This window comes from Strix uralensis, chromosome Z, assembly GCF_047716275.1.
Source record: "Strix uralensis isolate ZFMK-TIS-50842 chromosome Z, bStrUra1, whole genome shotgun sequence".
NCBI classification, from domain to species: Eukaryota; Metazoa; Chordata; class Aves; order Strigiformes; family Strigidae; genus Strix; species Strix uralensis.
The window spans coordinates 87,670,612-87,694,806 of NC_134012.1; the positions used below are offsets into that span (position 1 = coordinate 87,670,612).

At 35.1% G+C, this 24,195-nt stretch overlaps 1 protein-coding gene across 1 annotated transcript in view; it reads left to right on the plus strand.

The window, feature by feature from the left end:
* The window catches only part of CPLANE1 (ciliogenesis and planar polarity effector complex subunit 1), a 59,627-nt gene that overhangs the window by 23,822 nt on the left and 11,610 nt on the right, over nt 1-24,195 (plus strand). The window contains exons 21-42 of the mRNA XM_074856063.1: nt 800-938; nt 1,319-1,428; nt 2,565-2,726; nt 2,885-2,993; nt 3,369-3,675; nt 4,122-5,055; nt 6,213-6,376; nt 7,365-7,501; nt 8,053-8,135; nt 9,251-9,333; nt 10,782-10,850; nt 12,352-12,544; nt 13,133-13,390; nt 13,572-14,315; nt 15,184-15,350; nt 17,635-17,764; nt 18,737-18,791; nt 19,889-19,993; nt 20,472-20,564; nt 21,560-21,672; nt 21,929-22,127; nt 22,387-22,631. Of these exons, the coding sequence (XP_074712164.1) occupies nt 800-938; nt 1,319-1,428; nt 2,565-2,726; nt 2,885-2,993; nt 3,369-3,675; nt 4,122-5,055; nt 6,213-6,376; nt 7,365-7,501; nt 8,053-8,135; nt 9,251-9,333; nt 10,782-10,850; nt 12,352-12,544; nt 13,133-13,390; nt 13,572-14,315; nt 15,184-15,350; nt 17,635-17,764; nt 18,737-18,791; nt 19,889-19,993; nt 20,472-20,564; nt 21,560-21,672; nt 21,929-22,127; nt 22,387-22,631 (4,599 nt within the window). The remainder of the gene's footprint in view (nt 1-799; nt 939-1,318; nt 1,429-2,564; nt 2,727-2,884; nt 2,994-3,368; nt 3,676-4,121; nt 5,056-6,212; nt 6,377-7,364; nt 7,502-8,052; nt 8,136-9,250; nt 9,334-10,781; nt 10,851-12,351; nt 12,545-13,132; nt 13,391-13,571; nt 14,316-15,183; nt 15,351-17,634; nt 17,765-18,736; nt 18,792-19,888; nt 19,994-20,471; nt 20,565-21,559; nt 21,673-21,928; nt 22,128-22,386; nt 22,632-24,195) is intronic.

Sequence of the window (24,195 nt, forward strand, 5' to 3'; positions counted from 1 at the left end):
AAAAAAATAAGCTGATTTTAATTGGGAGTTACAGCTGTTAACTGGAAGTGTGTTCCATATCACTTAAGGTTGAATATATATGCTCACTTCAGGTAAAATGACCATCCTAGTGCACAGAGCACAGGACTTACAAGATCTCATTCTACTCATGTGCATTTTGTTTGCACAGAATATATTAATTAAAAAATGTTGTGTAAACTCGGCCTTTTCTAGGGTCATTGTTACACAGCCACTTAAAGAGGCTTGAGTTGCTAGAGAAGGGGGTGTATGTAACTGTCTGCCTTCCCTCAACTCCCCTGTACCAGCATTCATGCAGTGATCTAGATCAGGAGCTGGTCTGACTGACAAATACTTCCCTGTTTGCTCACTGCATGGTCAGATGCTTGGTGCTGGCATGGGGATGTGATGAGAAGTACCAGCTGAAATGGGAGGGAAAACTAGTCTGTCCTGGTTGACAGCAGCCTGGCCTGTGTTGGATTACACTGGTTTCTTAGTTGTGATCTTAGTTCTTCTTATACTTTGTTTCTCTTGTATTTCATGGTAATCATGAGTATCGTGAGTACCATGCAAACAAAAGCATTTTTTCTGCTATAGCTCATCCTAAACATATTTCTTTAAATGAATTTTCAGAATACTGATTTGAAGAAAATGTAAAGTAAGCTTACAGGAATTTTATTTATCTTGGCAGTACACTGCTAGTAACTGAGAGGCTGTACATTTAGTGGTGATGCATGTAAAACTTGTAACTGAGTTTTACTTCTATTTTGATTATTTATTTCTTCATTTTTACTATTTATAGATACGACAGAAAGCATCTCTTCCTTTGCTGAGTCCATTCCCAGAGACTTTGCTTCGTTACTGCAATTTCCGCACTGTTTTCTGCAGACGTACATCTTCTGGAGACCATCAGTTTGATGATATTACCTGTAAAATTTTAGGTCTGTATGCATTAAAGTAGAATAATTTAGAGTTGGAAAAAAGAACACAAGTGAGAATCCACAGGTGCAAAGAAACTCTTACTAGCTTGAAATAGTATACTGCAGTGTGTGCAGAAACATGGTCCCTTTTCAGCTTTTCTGTTAGTTATCAAAACTCTTAATCTGAAAGCTACTGTTCTGGATTGTTGTGAAGTGAAAGAACATGAACACAGTTGAATTTAAGGGCTTAGCTGCAGAGCAGTATTGAAAACTCAAGAATGAGTAATTTTTTTGACTACTGTTAAGATAATGTTAATTCCTTTCTTCTAGCTAAACATCTCAAGCTGGTTTATTTCATTCATTTAAGTAGAATCTGACCATTTTGCATGCTTGTGTCGTAGGTTGGTTCAGAGAGCTATGTGCGTTGTGTTGGATGTTTCATGTTCGTGAAAGATTATCTGACAATTGTAGGCGGTACCAAACCGCAAGGGAAAATAATAGCAATCAGAAGGTAATTATATTACTAATATAGTAAAGATATATTTTAATTGCATAATGCTGTAATAAGAATTGTAAAGGTCTGCTGTAAATTTCTGTTAGAACTTTTATTTGCTTAATAGGACAAAATTAACACAGTATTATACTGTGCAGTAAGTATTTGATGCTACAGAATAGTGTTGTCCGTGTGAACTGCATCTTTCTAATAGTATTTCTGTTGAGCTTTTGCTTGATATTTAGCTCAGATAATTGAAGAGATTCTGCCAGAAGAGCACTAGTTTCTACACTTGCTGTCTAGCTAAATATTTGCTACTTTTTTTTTCATGAGATTAAGATACTTCAGGTGTTTCCTGACTTCAGAAATAATAATGGCAAATATTAAAATTTAATCATATTTTCTCTACTTACACTCTCAATTGATGTCAGAGGTCAAAGAAGAAAAAGAAAGAAACTACTAGCATGATATTTGTCATATGTTCTGTACCAGTACAGATGTTGATTTTTGTCCTATCTAGTCTGGCGACTCAGCTGTCTTTAGCAAAGGTTGCCTCCTTTTTAAAACAAGTCCAAAATTTCTCTTCAACAGAAGAATCAAGCTTCAAATAAATGGGATGTCTCTGTTTCAAATAGTAGAATATTCCGTGAAGATTTTTCTGTGCTTTGTGCAACCATGACAAAAGGGATAGAAAGCACTGACTGTTTCAAAATAAACTGATCCATCGTAGAAGCCTCTTGTCTGTCTTAAATATCTTGGTTCCAAGAAATAATTTATGATACCTCAAGTTACAGTTTACTCCACCTTGTAATGCAGTATATTTAATCAGTTATGGCTAGGTTAGTCATATCCTCAAGTTTTACTCTAAATGACTGTGAAAAGACTCTTCAGCAGAGTATTAATGGAATCATTTCCTAAAATAGTTTAAAAAAAGGTTTTGGGGTTTTTTTTTAATGTTCTGTAAGTTCTGGTCCATTGCAACCTCGATCTGTCTCCCAGAGACAGATTGTATTGTATACTTCCCTGTTTGGCCATTACTTTCTTATTTTCTATTGACCAGGGAAGAATCATTAGAATTTGCAATGTATCAGTAATTCAGCTGAAATATATTGTTTATATCAATTGATGTTTCTATAGCAAGGGGTTTTTTTTAGGATCTGAAGAAGGATGAATATGATGCCTCCACAGTTGAGCATTGTCTGAAAGCAGTGGAGTGGGCTTGTCGAATGCTTCCTTTCTGCAGGTTCTTGAATGTTGAAGAATTAGTTCAAGATGTTATTTTGAGTCTGCTTGGAGAATTGCCACCAGTGAAAAAGGTAAAAGACATTAAAGCTAGAATAAAAGCAATAATGATTATCACAAATATTTCTTCTTGTAAAAGCTACTGGATAGACTTTCTGGTGGTGTAAATTCTGTTGGAAAATATACCTTACTTATAAGTTAGCTACTCAAAAAAATACTTCATTTCGTGCAGGTGGCAGAGATTTTTGTAAAAGCATTTCCTAATCCAGAAGATGTAAGAGTTCCACTAAGAGATAAATATCATGGACTTCAGCAGCGACTCAGACAGAGTACTGTAAAAGGTGATGTGAATCCTCTTTTAGAAAATATTAAACCAACTTTCTTCTTTACCCTGCTTATTAATTAACTTGTGACAATACCTTCTTTCATACCCCGTGTAAAACAATTATTATAGTTTTCAGTTAGACAACTTTCAGAGCATTTTGTGGCAAATTCTGTATTTTCTTTCTGTGTGTATGTATGATATGTCTGTACCAATAACAACATCATGACTTCCAAGTTGATGTTGTTTCTTCACTTTATCCCATTTTCTGTCTGTATTTCTAAATGGCTATATTTTATGATGATTCAAAGTTCATTCATGTCTCAATTTGAGAGAATAATTGAAAACTGAGAAGTTTACATTTAAAATCTCTTGGTTTTCTTTCTTTTGGTAGGTCCTGAAGGTGAAGAAATTATGTCTGTTGTTATCCAGGCTACTGAAAAAGCGAGGATGAAGGCCTTGAGACTTGTGATAAGGAACATAGGCCCCATAGAAACTAATATTTGGGAGCCAGCAGAAGAGGGAGTAGCAGATGATGAACAACACTGTTATGACAAATTCTCATCAGGCACTAGTCTAAGCAGAAGCACACTTACTGATTTTGGGAATCCTCAGGTATATAGTGATGCTGACACACCAGATACCCTTTCTGAGGATTTGTTTACTGAAGAAACAAGAGCTCAAACGCCTTCACTTCAAAGGTATGAAAAAATTTACAGCAGAAAGCTTTCTATTTAAATGTAAAAGAAAAAAAAAGTTGTCTCTTACTGTTCAAGTAATCTTTTCAGCAAACAGGATGTCACTTTGTGTAATTTATCAAGTGAAGAATTACAAATTTACCAAATCTTAGAACTACCAATGTTATATCAGTTACTGTATGACTAATGTGTTGTTGAAGTGTAAATAATTATCAGCTATGAACACCTTCATACATGATACTGCTGAGTTGCTGTTCATGTAAAAACTATGGATTATGCACTTGATTAAATTGCCATCTTAATGTTGTATTAATGTAAATTTGGGTTTGTTGGTTTCTCATTTTTAACAACAGAAAAAGAAAAGGAACTAATGTTGCATTTATTTTTTCATGTAATTCTTCTTAAAATGGATTTTCGTATTAACAGTACTTATGTTTGTTGTCTTACAGGGATAATGAACATCAGAGACAAGGAGAAATAGGTAGCAAAAATATCATATGGAAGATAAAAGCTCTTAACTGGAAAACAAAACATGAAGACAAAGTTTATGGAAAAGACATGCATAATCAATGTAATTTGCCTATAGTTGGTGCATGGGAATTTGAACGTGATGATGATGAATATTTTATTTTTTTAGAACTCTTTTTGAGTTACATTCTTGAGAGAGACCTGATAAAGTACAGTGACCTTGGAATTCCATTTCTTACTAGCTTTTCTGGACTTCTTCGAGAGCATGAATTGAACTCTCTGTTTTTTGATGTTCATACAACACTAAAACGTCGACAAAGCAAAACTAGAAGCCAGAGTGTGTTTAGAGCAGGGTCTTGCTATACTGTTACCCTGGCATCTTGTGATCCTGAAACAGTGTCTGTCTGTAATGAAAACCAAAATACTTTTGAAAATCCAAAAGTTGTACAGTCCGTTGTACAGACAGCAGAACGTTCTGTGCATAAGCTCATGAAAAGACTTAAAGAAGGATTATTTGGTTTAAAACACAAGTCAATTTACAGAGCTCAGCGTGACAATCAAGGAGTCACTGTTGCACCAACAAGCCAGGCCTTTCCTAACCATACTTCTTCTAGCCTGCAAACTCAGGCAACTTCTAAATACATTTACAAAACTGTTGATACAGGTGATATTGTACCAGGAGAAGAACTAGCTATAGTTTTGATGGATAAATTGAGCAATATTGCAAAATTGCTTGAGTGGATGATCAGATGGTCTGATAAAAGACTACTTTGTGGTACCAATAAACAAGATTCCCTAGAAGAGGTTTTCCCAATGATACATGTGAAAACATCAGCAGCTGCTGTCCTTACTTCTTTGTGGCTGTTGGAACAGTTACACAGAGATGGATCTCAAGAAAAGAGCATGAAATTTAAGGTAAGAAAGAGGATGGACCAAGTGTCAATGAAATGTGTGAGTTATGCCAATAAAGAAGATCACACACGTTTACCTCATAGTTCTGTTCTCAGTAAAATCTGAAATATTGATCAATAGGCTTTCCTTTCAGGGTTGCTAGGAAAACAGAAACATTGCGGGAATACTGAAATTCTGTCTGTGGGAAGACTTTGGTCTTGGAAGAGATTAAAGTTCTCTTTGGAAGTCCTGTTTAAAATCTCATTCATTGATCTAGATACCACATTATTTGAGTAAATTCCTACAAGTTCAGTCATTGTGTCTAGTTTTAGACGTCTCATCTTTGAAGAAACCTAGTACTGGAGATAAGAGTGTGGAGAAACAAGATAAATAATAAAGAAATAGTTTCTCTGGGGACACTTGAATTTAAATTCATTTGTCTTTCAGAACAGTGTAGATACAGTCTAACTGGAGTATTTAAACTCGTTAAAGATTGAGGGAAAGTGAGTTTTGAATTTCTATGTAGCACTGTTACACAGAGTTGAAGAATGTGTGTTAATATAAAAAGAGATTTGCCAGAAGAACCTGATGAGTATTGCTTTATTTTATATTTAGGTACAACTGGATCACTCTTTAGTTTAATCTTCATGAAAGCCTTTGAGGGGAGAGGGTTGCGGGATTTTTTTGAAAAGGCTTTTCTCCCGTATCAAAAGAGATTTTATCTTGGTTTTGGTTTGTGTTTTCTGACAAGTGCCACCTGTATTTTACTTAAAACTTACTGCCGAAATTTTGGTTATATATGGCTTTTTGCCTCTCATACTGTCTTCAGTGATAATTTTAGAGTTTTGTATAACTCGTGATGAATGCCAAATCTTACTGTATATCTTTGTATAGAGTATATTTAATTGTCACATAGCATCTTTGACAATTGACACTCAGTTGATGCTGACAAATCTCTTATTTTATGTTTTCTTTGGATAATTCAGAGGACCATTGCTTCCCTTAAAGCAAAAAGGGGCAAAACTCGAGTTCCACAGCCAACTGTAAATCCAGAATTTCTCATCTCTGTAACAGAGAAAAGGATATAAGCATATACATACTAGATGAATTCGTTGGTTTTTTTTTTTAAAGTATCAGCTATGTTTTTTTTAACTACTAAACTTTCATTATCATTATTATAGAGTCCAGATAATCAGTATCAGAAAGAATTTGCATCTCTATCAGAAGCCCAGTCTAGGACAGAGAAAGGAAGTAGTATGGACAAAGGCTCTTCCATACTGAACAGTCCTCCTCTTGATGTCCACAGTGTGCAGCCCTATGGTGATCTTTGTGAAACTGGTTTTGGGTAATTACATTTTTTTAACCTAAGAACTCTAGCTGGTCATAATTCCTCAGCTAAGCAGCATGTCAGTATGCAGAGTTCTACTGTTACTACATGTTGTATACATGTTTAATTTTGAGTGCAAAGTCAAACTCATGCATTTTGTTTACAGCTGTCTGAGGCAGATTAAATGTTCATTATCACATGTACCTCTAGGTAGAAAGCAATGTAGCTGTTGTATATGAAGTGAATTGTAAGTAGTTGTTTATAAATTTAGTGATGTGGAAATGGAATCTAGATTTCTGATATAATTGATATTACGGTTTTCTGAAAAAATCCAGATAACTTTCACTCTAGTGTAATTTTCTTTGTGGAGATGAGAGTTTACAATGTTAAGTTTATTTTTCCCTGGATCTGTAATCTAGCTATGTTCATATCTGTGCATGTCAGAAAAATAGATGGAAAAGAGTACATATTTTATTTGTTAATTTGTTAATTTAATACCTTAGACAGTTCTGAAGGTGGAGATTCCTTAACCTGAAGTCCTTTGTGACGTTGATCTTCTGCTGCACTAAAGAATCAAAAGATCTTTTGGTATTAGTATTCAGAGACAATATTGTGTGTCTTCTCTGACAAGAATTTTTTTTTTTAATAAAGGAGGTTTCTGTGAGGGAGATAAATGTAATCTTAACCAGATGATTTTGAAATCATGGTACAGTTTATGCCTTCCATTTTTGGTAGATCATATGTGTTATATTTTTCTGGAAACAGCCCATCTGAAAGGCTGTACCATTAATGTCATTAAAATATCACAGCTATACCAAAAATTATTATTAATCCTGGTGTAAGTGAAATTCAGAGAGGAAATTTGTATGAACATAGATTATATCACAGCAGTGTTTATTTTGCAATTCTGCACTAGCCTGCAGTCTGAGAGAAACAATATACTTAAACTAGTCAGATACTTGTATTATTTCTATTGTTAATTACCTTTTGTAATTCAAATTACCAGAATGTCTACAAAGTCGAAATATTCTGATGAGAAGGAAATTAATTGCGGGACTTATTCTGTACCTCATATGACTGAAGATCTTAATGAAGTGAGACCATTTGTTCAGGAGGAGTTAGGTGTAACATCAGAAAGAGAAGGTTTGTTTTTATGGTATATTCTTTTACTATGGTCTGACACATAAACAGTAGGAATTTTGCCTGAATAGGATTATATGTCCCTCTGTTATTTAATCAAAAAATGGAAATAAGTTGTTCATTGTTCTGCTGAAATTATTATTGTATCTGTTTTGTATTATAACTAATTGTTATACAATTGCTTTCTCAAGACTTTCTGGTCAGTTTTTTGCTTACGTAACTTTCTGCTATAGAAATATTAGCATATTTCATCCCCTCATTTCTTTTCATTCCAAAAATAGTCATGCAACTGTGTAAAATGATTTGAAAACTGTAAGAGCTGAATATGTCTAGGTTAAGTTTGTCATATTCCTACCATGAAAATAAGCTTTTTTTTTCAAGTACATGCATCATCACTAGTAATAACACAAATTTTGAATTTGCTGAGACATCTCTCAAACCCTTTCTTCTTGCTATGGAAAAAGTGGACTCATGTGACCAGCTGACAGAAATCACATAACAGTGCTATATGTCATGTAGTTTTCTGATTTAGAGTAATTATGTTTATTTTATAGAGTTCTTTGAGGAGCCATATGAAACTCCAAAGAGCTCTGATGGCTCTGTCAAGATCAAACCTGTAGAACATCAAAGAGGAAAGGCAAGTCACCATCTTGCATAGAAGCATAAAATTATTATGAATACTCTTTTCAAAATACTCTGAATTCCTCAGTATACTTAAGAAATTGAGGGCTTAAAGCATTTAGGATTGGTGAATTTTTTTCCCTGTTAATAATAAAAGTCACAAGTAATTAAGCGGTGGTAAAGTGAGATCTGCTGTAAGCGCTATTGAAAACTGATTCATTGTTTGTAAAACTAAATGTGTATATGCCTACATATTTAGTATGTAGTGTTATACATTTTAACATATTAATATAAAATTACGTATGCACACATATATACAAAAGCATGTGAATTTAAAAACATGGTCTTCTGGTTAATTGACCAGATTTTCATGTGTATTTTGTTATACTAGAAAGCTGTATTAACAACTTTTTTTTTTCTTTAAAAGTGTGTGCTGTCTCTGAAGTTGTCACAGGGTGATTAAGTAAAGAATCTACCACTTACTTGTTTTTAAATTAAATATATAAAGATGTTTATTTTGCTCCTGCCTGAAGACTCAAATCTGTAAACAAGCCTTGTTTTTTCATGTACCATCTTTGGTCATAAGTCTGCTTTCTTTGAAGTTGGCTAAGGGCTGTTATGCTGAAATGTGGATTGCAATGCAATCAGTTTACTTGCCTGTAGTACTCCAGATTCAGTGCTGTTAATGGGATTAAATATATTGTGGTCTTCGATGCTACAGTGCATATTACTATCGTGAATCTGTGGCATGTGTAAAATCCTACATTTGTTTCAGTTTCTTAGTCTGTAGATAATTTGTGTGTAATAGGGTTATTTCCACATTTTCGTCTTTATCTAGGGGATTCAAGATTAGCAGACTGTATTTCCAGGGTACTATACAGATAGGAATTTGAAAATAAAATCTCATAGTAATGACTTAAAAAGAAGAATGATCAGATGAGTCATTAGGATATCTTCTTGTTTCTGATCTGTAGCTGTCCTCTGATAAGTATGTAATTTTGATTATTTTCAGTGAGATTTTTTCAGGTGGCTGATTAATTAGAAGTATGTTTGCCTTAGGCTAAGAAAATAATACTTTCTTGCAGCAGAAGTGGGATATAAAATTTACAGATGTATCTTTTTGTATTACAGCAGGTCTCCATTTCAGATGTAGATAGTCCCCAGGAAGATCAAGAGGTGGAAGAAACAAAGGAAGTAATGGCTGAACAGAATGTGTGAGAGACCTTTTTTTGTTGATTTAATTTCTCTTTTAACTTTGCTTAAAAATCTAAAGTAGTTTTATAATTATGGTATCCAGTGAAGTCTCAGTGGGTTCTTCCTGTTGTTTATAAGCAACAAACTCATAATTTGAAACAAAATCAGTTATATTCTGTTTCACATAGACAAAGTACTGGGTGGATTATTTTAGTAATGATGAAATAAAAGAGGCATGGTTTGTGGGAAGGTGTATTTTCTATCTGGGAAAAGGATAGAGAATAACTGGAAAAACTTTCAGATGCGCAATTTCTGCTCCACACCTGAAATAGGAGCAGCATCTTCAGGCTAAACAGAGGTGGAGAGCTGTTATTCTAGGAAATTTTAACAGTTAATTTGTTACACAACGTAGAAGTAAGAGAGGTTGGTGTCTAGAAAGCAGAAGGTGAGATAAAAAGGGATATGGACAATAAGCTTGTTAGCTCCTGAAAGAGGGACGGAGGTATTTTACAAAACTTAAGAAATTTTCTTCATTATGATTTTTTTAAAGTGTTGTGTTTTAAAATATCTCTACATTTATAAGATAATCTATATAAAATCATAGAAACAGTCCATAAACCTGATTGTCACATCATCTGTTAGAATAGATTACTGCTCTGTTTCATTTCTCCAAAGTTTTTCAAGGGAAGAAACTTTGAACCCTGTGTTTAGATATTCTGTTATATTTACCATGAGGAATCTTGGTGTTCTGAGATTTTTTCATTTGTTTTAATGACAGAAAAATATTGACCTGTTGTTACTCTTTCAGTTAGCTTTCTTCTTGAATCCACCAAATTTGTAGTAATGAAACCTTTTCCTCTGATATACATTGCCTGAATATCTTAATATTTAGAAAATCTTACTAATTGTGATGGCATATAAATAAATATTCCTGTGTTTATATAATGTTTGTGAAAAACTTTCAAATGGCTTATTTCAGAAAGAATCTTCTGCTGTTTTAAACTGATATGTTTTTGTTCTGAAAGAAACAATAACTGCACATAAGATGTCCCGCAAGGATTTATGATGATACTGGCTTTTTAAGGAAGGGAGATTGTAATGATATTAACAGTATTGCTTAAATTGTATTTTCTCCTCTTTTGTCAACTCCGATCAACCTCTTTTTTGCCTGCTGTTTGTGTTGAATAGACAGAACTTTTCAGTGATTTTGTTTGAGTCAGTTTCTAATTGCTAGGGAGACAAAGCATGAATGTCAATATTTGCCAGCTCAGATTGCAGTGTAATGCAGTAATTAAAGCAATGCAGATGAGTACAGCTCTGATCAGATGGCTTGCAGGTATTTCATGTCATACTAATTCAAATAACGTTTCCAGGAGATTATATATATACACACACACATATAAAATGAAAATAAACAGCATAACAAATATTGTAGTGTTTACAATACTAATTTTGTCTTTCTTTATAGCATGACTGAGGTTGTTACTAGCACCATTTCTCACTCATTCTCTTTAGAGCAAGACGCAGAAGTTCCCAGGTAAGATAAACCTATGATGTTTTATATAATAAAAAATGGTCTATCCCTTTTAAATTTTCAGTCTGAAGTAAGATGATGTGTAGATTTGATTACGAAATATTTGCAGGTGTAATGTATGTGTACCTGCAAACTGTAGTACTAAGTAGCCTTCCCTGAAACCTTGAGGATCATACACTCTTGCATATTGTCCAGAATACCACGTGAATCAAGCATGTTAATTCAGAGGTACCAGATTTCAAGAGAAGTGGTACTTTTTGTTTTCTGGTTCCAGGCAGAATCATTATAATTATATAATATTACTGTAGAAAATACATTTTTACATAAAACACCTGAACAATAACATCATAAACTGATTGATATTTTTATAAAAATATTAAAATGTATATGTCCTGCAGCAATTGCTAGATAGACATAATATTTATATAAACAAGGAGAAGGTTGAAACTGGGAAAAGGGGTCAGGGGTCAATCTCAGGCTTTCACTTCTAGAACAGTCCTCTAGGAGTTTTTTCAGTTTAGAGGAAGATAAGAACTATGCATCCTTCTGGATTCCATTTTCATGCATCTCTAATCTCGTTTCCTTCTTGAGATTTTCATGACAACTTTTAAAAAAAACCTCTTCTCAAACTTGGAGTGTTTTGGGCCATAGTTACGCATTCTAATTGTCTTCCAAAAGATTTCCTGTGCCCCTTCACAACTATTGCACATACAAAACCTTTTCAGTATTACTTACTAGTCATTGCTTTATGCTTCTATTTCTTCACATCCTTGGGGGCCATCCTGTTCAGTTGTGAAAAATCCTCCCAACGGTTGCCTGTACCCATAGCAATGTCAGCATTTTTCTTAAACAGAGAAATGTCTTTTGAATCAATTTCTGTTGATGTAGGTAAAGCCCTTCAGTTTCTTCGTTACTGGATGTAAATCCTACCTCTCTCTTCTTCATTTAAGGACTTCATCTACTTTATAGTCTCTACCTACTAAAAGATCTAATCATTTCTGTTGGAAAATTCTGTATGTTGTATCATCTGGTACATGTTACTTTAATTCTGATCTGACATTTTGTTGTTGAGTTTTAATTTCAAGTATATAAAGGCACTTATTTTGTTAAGTGAAAGTGAACATCTGCCATCTCTCTTATTTCAGCTAATCATGTCCTTCTCCATTTTCAGCTGTTTGCTTTTATGACTAACCAGGCCCTCTTTCTGTCCAGGTGTTTTCTGCCTGTATCTCTAGTGAAGATACCCTCGTGACTAAAAAAATCAAATAGAACTTAAATCTTTACTACTGTTTTTCATTCATATTAGGAAGTGTTAGGAAAAGGATGTCATACATACTCTTCAGTGAAGATTGTGCAGGTTAATTATTAACTTGTTCCTACAAATTAATTGTGCTTTAGAAAAATGAAGATATCTGTAAAATTTTCTGGATTGATTTAAGACAACTTTATCTAGGTGTTCTGAACTATGAATGTGTTTCATAGTTTTGGTCTTTTCCTTCTTAAGTAATACAGAGATTTCTCCAAGTGATAGTCAGCCTTCTCAGACCATTGTGTCAGCTATGTCAAGTGTTGCCTCCAATACTTCCATTTGTGCAAAGAAGCAAGAAGTCAAGGAAGAAGTCCCTACAGAAGAGAAACAAAACACATCAGAAACTGTCAGGCAGATGCTCCAAGATGAAATGTTTAAGTTAGTTCAGGTGAGAACATCTCATTATTGAAAATAGTGTTCACAGTACAAAACAATGGAGATAATTAGTTTTAAAGGTATTCTGCCTGTGGTTGTTTTTGAAAGAGATCTCTAGTTCTATGTAAACCACTGTGAAAACTTATTTTAGACTTAACTCTTGTTTTTGACTCAAGAAAATGAGTAATACGATAATAAAAATTTGAGTGTGTTTTAGTTCACATAACTCAGAGTGCTCTAATAGTATAGATTAGGAAAAATTCTGAATCTGTAATAACTTTGCAGCTATACTAGGATTTAATTTTTGTTAGTACATTGAGACAATTTTATGTGACCTTACATTTACTCAAACTTCACAAAAAATGTGAAGGCATTTGTCTTGCTGTAGCATAACCTGTCTGTGGCAGGTATTTAATGTATCTGAAAAGAAAGCCTAGTACAATAAGTGTAATCATAGATAGGAATTGTTATTGAAACTTTGGGATGTTTATTTTGTCACCTGTATTAACAGGATAATGAACAGTTATAACATAGACTAGACATAGAAATTTTGTTAAGATTAAAGTTGTTTACAGTGTTAACTTTTTATGTGTGTATCCAGCTACAGCAAATCAACTTCATGAGTTTAATGCAAATAGTGCAGTCATCCTTTGCCAACCTGCCAAATGTGCAACACATTTTGCAACAGCATCAATCTGTTCACCTGGAAGGAAGCCAGCCTGCACACACTGCTGAAGGCAATGGCTCTCTGAAAACACAACTGCCCACTCAAGACGATAAAGGAAAACCAGGTCGAAAGAGCTCTGATTTTCAACCAAGGAATACTTTAAGAGATGAAAGCAGCAATGGCCATATAAAAGTAGGCATATCAAAGTGTCATTTATGAAGACTGTTCTGTATATCTGATATGTTATCTGTCCTGTTAAATTAGGAAATGTTTTTGCTGTAGACAAAAAAGATACTATTTTTGTGCATATTTAGTGCATGGTTGCTATTTCAACATATGTTTAAATGCTCTTCTGTTTGCTTCTCTGATTTAGAATCATCTGGATGTGAATGTTTCTTTTAACCTGTTAGAAAGCCACAGCAGAGAAACAGGATTTATGATACCGTCTCAAGATTTGCATTCTTCAGCACCTACTGAACCAGTTCCTCTCCTAGCTACTTCTGCAGACATCCAGAAAACACCAAAGCTTATCCCTATTGAAAAAAACCTGAATTACTCAAAGGGATTTCCGTTGCTTAGGCTTAAATCAGGTTATCATTCCAAACCAGAATTTTTACATCCAATAGAAATGTCATCAGCTTTTGCTAGACCACCCCCAGTACCACGAGTAGCTTGGGGTTCATCAGATCCCTTATGGAACCATCAGTCATCACACACACCAGGAAAGAGTAAGTCAAAAGAAGATTTGAACATGAGTAGATATGAATCTGAGATCCCAAGGCAAATGCATGAGGAAAAGAAAACATGGGCAGAAGCAGTGCATAAGGGACCTCCCAAACTCCTGAGTCTAGGTCAGCATGAAGGACAGCAAGAAGTTTCACCTGAGCAGCAGTTCTCTGCAAATGTGAATATGGACAAAGCACTGATCACTCAGAACCTGTCTGGTATTCCACTATTGCGACTTGACCCAGTGCCTAGAGTTCCACCATTTGTAAGGCAGCCCATCACTACTACTTTAATACCTGTTAAACCTGCAAGAAAGGAGGCTGACTGCAGAGAAACAGTGCAGCGCACAGGAATAACACTACTCCGTGCTGATTTATCTCAAAAAAAGAAGGTACTGGATTTAAATAATATATTTTTCTAAGTTCTAGGGTTTTTTCAGTTTCATGGTTTCTTATTCATCAAAAATAAGTTAATGTTTCCAGACTATGAAATATGGAAGTGTTCAGCACAGCTAACAGAAAGGATCTGAAACTAAAGTACCTTCTTATTGGCATGTCAATATGAGGCAGGCTGCAAGCTTGAAAATGTTTTTAATGACATTAGATTGATTCCACATTCCATAGTTCATTGACGCCACAGTTCATTAATAATGAATGTAAGGAATTTACTATCTGAAATACTGGATAATATTTATATGGTAAAAAATAGTTCTGTTTTTACAGAAATTTAAATTAAATTTAAAATCAATGCAATAAGAAATCCTCTTTTGTAAGGACAGAAATGGAATGCTGAAAGGCTTGGTAAGAAAATCTTATCTTCTGGATGTTGAGGACCTGATGTTTTGAAAAGTGTTGTTGTGATAGACTCATATGCTTGCGCATTCCAGTTGGAAAGAATGGAAATGTTTTTCCTTGAAAGGTCCTTCTTTAGTCCCTGTCTACACTGCACAGTTCCTACCTTCATCCTCGACTACATACATTAGAAATGCAAATACTAGTGAAGCACATTCTGTGGAGAAAATGCATATATTTTAGTTTACTTTCAGAAAATAGTTTACACATGTACACATGAGCTGAGATTCTGGTCTGATGCTGTTAATACTACGTTTTCTTTCTCTACAAATTGCTACAGCAGTTGTGTTTGTTTAACTGAAATTCAAACTGGACCTGCTCTTTTCATCCAATCTACTTGGAGTTCCCCTCTCTGCTTCTGCACTGGTGTTTCATGTTTGCTTTTTTCTCTCTCTGAATACTTTTCAGGTACCAAAACTCATTCCAGTTCAAGATATTATTGCATTTGAGCAACGCCGCCAGCATCATACTGTATCCGGTTCTTCCTTTGGACAAGACCAAACTAAACCTATCCAGTTACTGAGAATTGATGTTGAACCTTTCAAACTAAGAGATGTGCAGAGTAATAGAAAAAGGCAAGCCAAACTTTTAAAGTGGGTCTTCATTTTGAAAGATTTACTGGTAACTTATACCTTCTAGCTTTGAAATCAGTGGGAGTTTTTACAGCAGCTTCAAATAAAGTGGGATTGGATGTAATTCTCTCGGTGGAGAATGAATCTTGATGGCAAATATTAGTGACGATGCAGCAGGAGAAGTATAGCATTAGGGCATGAAGGGGTTGTTGCTGTTACCAGGCTCATAGGGTGAAGATTCATGCAGAAATGTTTTTTATACCAATGTCTGTGATTTAAAGTCTTGTTGTTACCTGGCTCTTCGCTACGTACTTTTTATGAAATGCTTTGCTGCTTACGCAGTGAATCTTAATAGACTACTGTCTGCACTGCATATTGTCACTGTTTGGAGTAATCTTCAAGAAGGAAGGGATTACACTTTTTCCATATAATTCATGGTACAGACTCTGTTTCTGAATCCAGAAAGTGATTAGCAAAATTCCTGCTGAAGGGATGTTTTATTTTGTTTTGCTAGGTACGTTATTCATTACCTTTGAAATTTGATTTATTCTTTGTTAATGTCATGGTTTGAACCCAGAGGGCAGCTGTGCAGCACGCAGCTTCACTCACCGCTTCCCCCTCAGGAATGGGAAGGAGGAAATAAAGCAAAAGGCTTGGGAATCGAGATACAGGAGGGATGACTCACCCATTATGGTCATGGGCAAAAGACAGACTCATTAGGGGAAGAAGAAGAACATAAATTTAAATTTAATTCAAACACTAACAACAACACCTAACAGAGTAGGACGGTGAGAAGTGTCACCACATCTTCAAAACACCCTCCCCTACCCCTTCCTTCTTAGGCTCCCGATTTCTCTACCTCCTACCCCCCAGTGGTGCAGTGGGCAGGGAATTGGGGGGTGCAGTCAGTCCTGCCTCTCCTTACTCCTCAGGGGTAGGACTCCTCACATTCTTCCCCTGCTCCAGCGTGGGGTCTCTCTCACGGGAGGCAGTCCTCCACAAACTTTCTCTGACTTGAGTCCTTCCCATGGGCTGCAGACTCTTCCTGAGCTGCTCTGGCTTGGGTCCCTCCCACATGTTGCAGTCCTCCCAGATCCGAACTGCAACGGTTGGGGCTTCCCTCAGGCCTTCTTCAGGCGCAGACACCTGCTCCAGCGTGGGGTCCTCCACGGGCTGCAGGTGGGCATCTGCTCCACCGATGACCTCCATGGACTGCAGGGGCACAGCCTGCCCTCTCACCATGGGCTGCAGGGGAGTCTCTGCTCCGGTGCATCTCCCCCTCCTCCTCCTCCTCCTTTCTTCCACTGACCTTGGTGTTTGCATAGGTGTCCTCTTTGCAACTCCTCCTCACAACTCCCACTTCTCCTTCCAGGTTCCCCTTAAATACATTATCACAGAGGTGCAGCCACCGTCGCTAATTGGCTTGACCTTGGTCAGAGGTGGATCCGACTTGGAGCCGGGGGAACTTCGAGAAGCTTCTCGGAGGGGTCCACCACTGTAGCTCCCTCCCCCACTACCAAAACCCCCCTGCCACACGTGCAAACCCAACACAGTTATTTGATTGCACAAGCAGTTAAAACAGTTTGTTTAAGCTGCATATATATCATTGTTCAGTTCTCATATAATCTTGAGAGATTCCTAACGTTTCACAGAACTGTGGAAGAGTTAATGGCATTGCTGCATCTGGAACAGAACACTTGCTTCTGATCACTATGCTTTTAACTCTGGCAGTTGGAAACACAGACTCTTTGAGTTTTTCACACTTAAGGTGAGAAACAATTGATACATAAGTAACTGCAGCTGAAGTTTAGAATACCTGTTTTGATATTATCGGCTTGAAGCTACAGTTGTACTTATCTGATAATAAAGAAAATTTGCAACTTTTTGAGTGAAATAGTTAATTAGAAAGTTTCAACGATAACAGAGGTTTGTTTCTTGCTGGAGTACTTCTTACAGGCATTTTGTGTAGCAATGAATATTATGCACAAAATATAGATATGGAATGTTACACAGTTTGTAATATTTGATATAAATAGCTTATTAGACAATTTACAGATTTCGGTTGATTGTTAAGTGTTTTTATGAGTTCCTACAACAATTTTATGTAGGTTTCTGATAGGCAAAAATAGTGCTTTGAACTGATCTGTATGCAGCAGTTGTGTTTCTCTTTCCACATTTATTTCAGTGTATATTTCTTAATAGGTAAGATTTCTTAGAAAACAATAATAGGTATTTTTATTATTTCAGTGCAGTTCTTATTTTTTATTTGTAATTATTATGTTGACAGACAAAAGAGGCGTGATAAGAAACAAATGAAAGAGAAGGAGGAAAAGAAGAAATCAAGTGTGTCCTTCCATCCTACTGACTCCATCGTCAGTATTAGTGATACAGTGATGGTTGTTGAATCAGGGACTGAGGTATAGAAGAATGTTTTATTCTTTGCTTTTTTCCATTCAAGTATTAACAAGAAACAAAGAAGTAGGAAACTGTAAACCAAAATGATCGTGTAAATCTCCTCCAGGCTCTAGCCTAGTAACAGTATATGTCTTTCATTCATATACCTGGCATTTCCTGTAAACAAGATTTATTTTTATAAAGTATTTTAAGGTTGCTTTTGTCTTTCCTGGGACACGAACTTGTCTATTTTGATAGGATATTTGTCTGTATGTACTTTTAAAGTAAATATATGCACAAACACTAATTGCTTTAAAAAAAAAAAAGTTTAGCCTAACAGTGAAGCTAGGACAAATGACCCAGGCATTATTGTTTTCACATGAGGCTAGGTGATGACAATATAAGAGTGAGGATGAGGAGCACAAGGTCTTGTTTTTGTCTCAGCCAAGAAACTGAGAAGAGAAACTTTTGTCAGGCTGCATTTTGATTTATGCACTTCTGCTGTTTGTTTGCCTAGGCGTTTTTGATATCTTTAACATACTTGGGGGTTATTCTTGCAAGTACCAGATTTCAAGTTGGAATGCTACCAGATTTAAAGCTATCAGCAGGCTCTGTTTCTGGTCCGTACCATACCTTCTTTGAGACTTCCCTGTACAGCACAGAAGCTGGAGAGCCTCAGCAGACCTGGGAGATGTTAATTATGGTACAGCAGAGAGAGCATATAGTCAAAGAGGAGTGAGGAATTTGTTTTACTGCAAATCACCCCGAGGTGGGGAAGTGTGTTACGTAGTCAATAATTCCTGACTATGTAACTAAAAGTTGGAATGGATCAGAGGAATTAAAAAAGGGAGTAAGAAAAGTACGTTACAATGATTATTTTTTTCTTCCAAATCGTTACTCAGAGGAGGTATATTGGAAAATTTAACATCATCAAGAAAGCCTTTAATTGTCATTGGAACTATTTTTAAAGATAATTCTTTTTCTCCTTACATTAGGATCAACAAGGAAAATCTACATCTTCCCTTCAGGATAGTTTTTTCATTTCAGTGGGCAAGTACAAGTCTTTTTAATGCTTTGAGTGCTTAAATAAAATAAATCGAGGAACAGAAGCTTGTTAGATTTCAAAGGAAAACTCTATAGTCATCAATATGTTTAAAAACTCAAATTGTGTGGTCTGTGTGCAATACAGCATAATGGCTTATGGGATCTTACCCCAGGAAATTAAGACAACCTTTCAGGATGTGCAACAGATACTCAGTCTTTTTTGGGGATAGTCAGTTTTTAGGGGATTGATGTAGAGGGAGAGAGATGCAGACAAATTTAAGATCCTTTATTAATTATCTATAAACTCAAATTAATTCTCCTGAGAATTATAGAAGTATTTTAAGTTTTCTGAAAAATAAGTGATAATCTTGTATTTATGGTTATAAACAATGGACTTCATGAAATAACAGTATGTTCAGTGAATTTCAGTAACTGTGGTTCACAGTGATTTCTGCTCATGTGATTCATCAGAAGAATGCTGTAAACAATGCTTTGAAATTCTAAATCTGTTTTTAAAAGGTGTTATTCCAATTTTACTTGCCTCCATAGTCTAATTACATGAAATTTAAGGCTCTTTTAAAAGAAAATGAATGTTTACAATATTTCTAGATTGCAGATGAAGACCGTGCATATAGAAAGATATGCTTCTTTCTAGACATTAATTCAGCACAATGTTTAGTCCTATCCAAGGACAAAATACACAGTCCATTCTCTGAACTTTGGCCTTAGGGAAATACTGGCTTGCAAAGCTCTGTAGAAACATCAATAAATAAAGGTATACATATCATAAATATTTCCCCCCTTTTAAAATATGAAATAGATTTTTTAAATTTAAAAATTACATGTCCAAACTGAGCCTTGATATTACTTCATTATAACATTGTAAGTTTCAGTACAGTTGCATACTCACATAAGGCAGGTAGTAGAAACCTTTCTTGAAATCATTCATGAAGTATGCTTAGAGAAAGGTTTACATTTTAATCTGTCAGAAATGCAAAGAAAAATCTGTTGGAGCCCTTAGTTTTGACTTAATATAATTGGTTTCATAGGTTTCTAATTCTTGCGTTATTTGTAGACACCTATTGTGTGTTATCACATTTTAGACACAATGGGGGAAGCAATCACTACTTCAGCAGATCTACATTACATGGCTTCTACAGGAAAAAAAACAGCAGAAACTCAAGATGCAAGTACGAATACTCACCCAGGTAAGGGCTACCTATGTGACCTACAGCAACCAACTATTTCTGGTATTGCTTCTTGTTAATTGTGATATTGGGTCAGTTTCCAAAATGGAGTAAGTTTTTAAAGAGAGTAACATTTTTTTGCACAGTAACTTTTTGTTTCAAAAAGTATTAAACCAGGAGATACTGGAATACAAATTACAAAATATTAGTTAAAATAATTACAAAAAAAAGTATTACTGATGCAATTATGTAAGAGTCTCTACATGCTTTCTGTAAGTTCTGCTGTGGCTTTTTTCTGAAAGCTCCTTTTAACTTAGCTTGACTTTATCTAAATGTATTTTAGACAACATTTCACATGTGACTGAAATTGTTTTCTTGCCTCTTACCCCAATTTTGCTTTGACTGTGAGCTGGGAAATCAGAAACATAACATTCAGATAATGCCATTGGTGTCTTTCCTTAAATTCATGCATTTTGGTTTTGTTATTTTTCCTATCAAGCGCTCGATTTGTATCAGGATGTTGGAATCAGTGCTGGAAATGAGGTTTCTGAAGTTCGAAAAAATGAATCAGTCATGTCTGTTCCTGTGTCAGGTGTGGCTTCAGTCTTTCTCAACTTCATTTTTTGTTTGGGAAGTCTATAAAAATGTTACAATTTTAACATGTTTTTGTCCATGGGTAGCTTAATGCAGGATATAGGTAAGAAGATGCTAATTCATCTGACTTCTTGAGGCCAAATGTGGAATACTACTATATGAAAATTTTGGCAGGAATTTTTCATGGTGCAATGGATTTAAGCTTGGGTTTAGTGCTGCTTAATCTTGGGGAGTTGGTGTTATGTAGACCAGATGAATTGATCAGTGGGATGTTGAGACAGATCACAGCTGCACATGAAGTAGAGCTGTAGTAGCTCAACTAATTGTATGGTTGTTCCATGGACCTGCTAAGTTGTGTAATATCTATATGTCAAGTAATAGTGTTTCAGTCTCAAGTAGGAATTTTATTCCCAATCACTCATCTTTTGGGTCAGTTTGTAGAACAAAAAATAGAAGGTAACTGATTTTGGACTGAAGAAGATTTATTTCGGTTTCGGTTTTCTCCCCTCTCCTTGATAAATTGTACTATGTAGAGTTCAGTACTAAGAATTTTTCCTTTCTTTTAAAATTCAACAGTGTTTTTCCATGTGGAAGATTATTTTACTACATCACATGACTTCTTTGCAGATAGTTTATTAGAGGTCTTTCTAGCTGAGTAGTATCATTTGGATCAAATAAAGATGCAGATTTTTTTTTGACCTATTCAGGAGGGAATTGGAAATGAATAGCAATTTAGATAGCAGCATGTTGCTTTCATTTTGATCCTTTTGATTAATTAATGCTAATTAATCACCAAAATGAAAAGTAATTTAGTAACTTATTGTTAGAAGCAAATATTAAAGTATCCTGTTAAGCTACATTGTCTATTTTTTAAAAGAGATGCTAATCAAAGCTTTTTTATTTAGAGAATTCAGACCTGTTTCCAAATGGTTTGTCTGAGGTTTCATGACTTTTACTGTAAATATAATGCTGACTATTATTCTTTTCTCATAGAATCATCTAGTGCCCCTGAGATACTACCCCCAGATATGTATTTAAACCTGAGACTACCCACTGAAGTGAATGAGACACCTTTACCATCCTTTCTGTCAGATGCGTCTGATTTGGTTAGTGGTCCAATGTACATACAGTTAAAACACATTTTAAGTATACTGTTCTGTCTTACCTCACGAATTTGGGTTCTTTATATCTGGATGAGTCATTGTATAATACTGTAGGGAAGATTGTAGTTATTTTCTCCAAAACAAAAAGACTTTCAACTCAAAGTGGTAAGAGGTAGACCCAGAAAATGGTTACCAATGTACTGTAAACAGTGTATACAAAACACATCCTGTATTTCTTAATAACTTTGTTCTTGTTCAGAGTGAACATGAATATATCAGTGTGATTGACATTGAAGACAGGGATATCCTTAACAATTTGCCCATGATACCTGAGTCTGCAGAAGAGCTAGCTACTGCACAGCAGAATGAGAAGTTTGAAATTCCATCTACTGCAAAACTTCATCCCATGGCAGCTTCTGTTACTAATGCAATTCCACCCAAGGCACTTCAGAAGAAAGGTAAACCATTTCGTTTTTAAATCAAATAAAAAAGCTATACACTTTTGTTGTCATACTCTTGCCTCCCACAGAAAACCTGCAGACTTTCCCCAACTCACATCCTGCTTTTTTACTTTTATACATTTGACTTCTTTTGTGACAGTTCCTGCCTCCTAAAGCATACTATGCAACATACAGCACGGCTATGCCTAATTACTTGCAGTAATTACAGTTTTGAAGTTTATTTAATGATGTTGGTGTGCTCTTTTTTTATTTCAAGATGATCATCTGAAAAATGTGTCAAGCCAAGTGCAAAAGGAAGATAAGAAGTCGCCTTCTGCTAGAGATAGTGTAACCTGGGACGTAGTACATGAATATGACAGAACTACTGCTTCTTCAGGGCTTCCATCCAAAGTAATTGGCAAAAATTACTTTTCCACAAAGCAGCAGGAAATGTATATGCGGTTACAGACGCTACAGAACATAGCAGAAAATATGGAGGAGGATTTCAGAAATACCAGACTGGTGAGTTCTGACTGCTAACTGTTGTGTCTGAAACTATTTGTCTTTCAGCTGAAGACAAAATTTATGTTTAGGAATGATGTATTTTCAAATCTGCTTAGTATATGTTGAGAGAGATTGAGAATAACGTACACTTCTTTCACATGTAGTGTTGCATCTGTTAGTTGACACGGTTACTTAAAATAGACCAAATACTGGCCAGAATGGTGATGTTCTTAGTGAATGGGCAGAATATATTTAATTTTTCTGTTACTGCTAAAATGGAATAGCACAAAAGTTCAGGCTGAGCAGGAGACCTTTTTGGCAAAGATTTCTGCAGTTATACCTCTGCAGACTATTAATGTGACTATTTCCGGAACCAGTTCACATTATTTCATAAAATATTTGCATTTTTAACATATTTATAAAGCTAAGCATAGAAGTAAAATAAACTGCATTTTGGACATAGTGCATTGAGATGATCTTAAAGTATAATTCAGGAATTACTGTTTTATAGGTCATGACAGAGATAACAATAAAAAGTAAAAATTTTCAACAGACTGACCTCTTAATACTACATCTAGTTTAATTTGTCCAGAACTTCAGGTGTGGCTGACTTTAGGTGTATGTGAAATGGGGAATGCTGGCAATTACTTTTTCACATTACTTTGACCTTTTTATTAAGTTCAGAGCAAACTGGGAGTGACTAATTCAAGACTGAGCCAGTAGGTTCTGATTTTACCCAGCTGGTAAAAAAAATTTCATCTTGCACATCACGAAAACAGAATAATTTTCCAGTTCCTGTAGATATGGCTTAATACAGAACAAATGCAGTAGCACTGTGTAATTTTAGAGCATCTACTTCTTGTGTAATCATTCAAACTAGTAGTGTCCATTGCCTGTCCTTCATATGTTCACAGAAATGTAAGGACCTCATTGTGTTGCCTACACACAGTTATTACACTAAGGTGGATTATTTAATCAGTTTACATCCTTCATCAATGTGATTATCTAGCCAGATTTTTGAGAGTCGGTAGTGAAGAAAAATCTTCACATATCCTTTCTTTGTTTCAGCATTTCACTGCATTTGGGTTTTAAAATTTCTTCTGGATATCTAGCTAAATTCTGAAACCCATTTTTGTTTTTTTCCCTTATTTCAGTGCACACCAGTTGGTCATTCCATTTGTAACAATTTCTTATGTATTAGAAATCAGTTTTGAGACCAGGCCTTTGAGACATTTTACTCAACAATCTGGTTGGTTTTAGTTTTCACTTTCTAGTTTTAAACTCCTTACTTATGAAGAATATGGAAATATTTTTATTTCTATGTTTTTTTAGATAAGATATATTGGAAAACTGCAGCTATTTTAAAAATAAAAATGTGATCAATAGGAGTAAAACTGTTCACAAGAATAATACAGTTCATATGTATTTTTCTCAGAGTAAGTCCAGAAGATTGAACTCTTTAGATAAAATAAATCTGCTTGAGCTACTTTGATTCTTGAGATATTTTCTTTGTTTTGAATAAGGATACTCCATTAAAATGTTTATAAGATTCAGTGGAGGAAAATGTATTTAAAGCAAACTT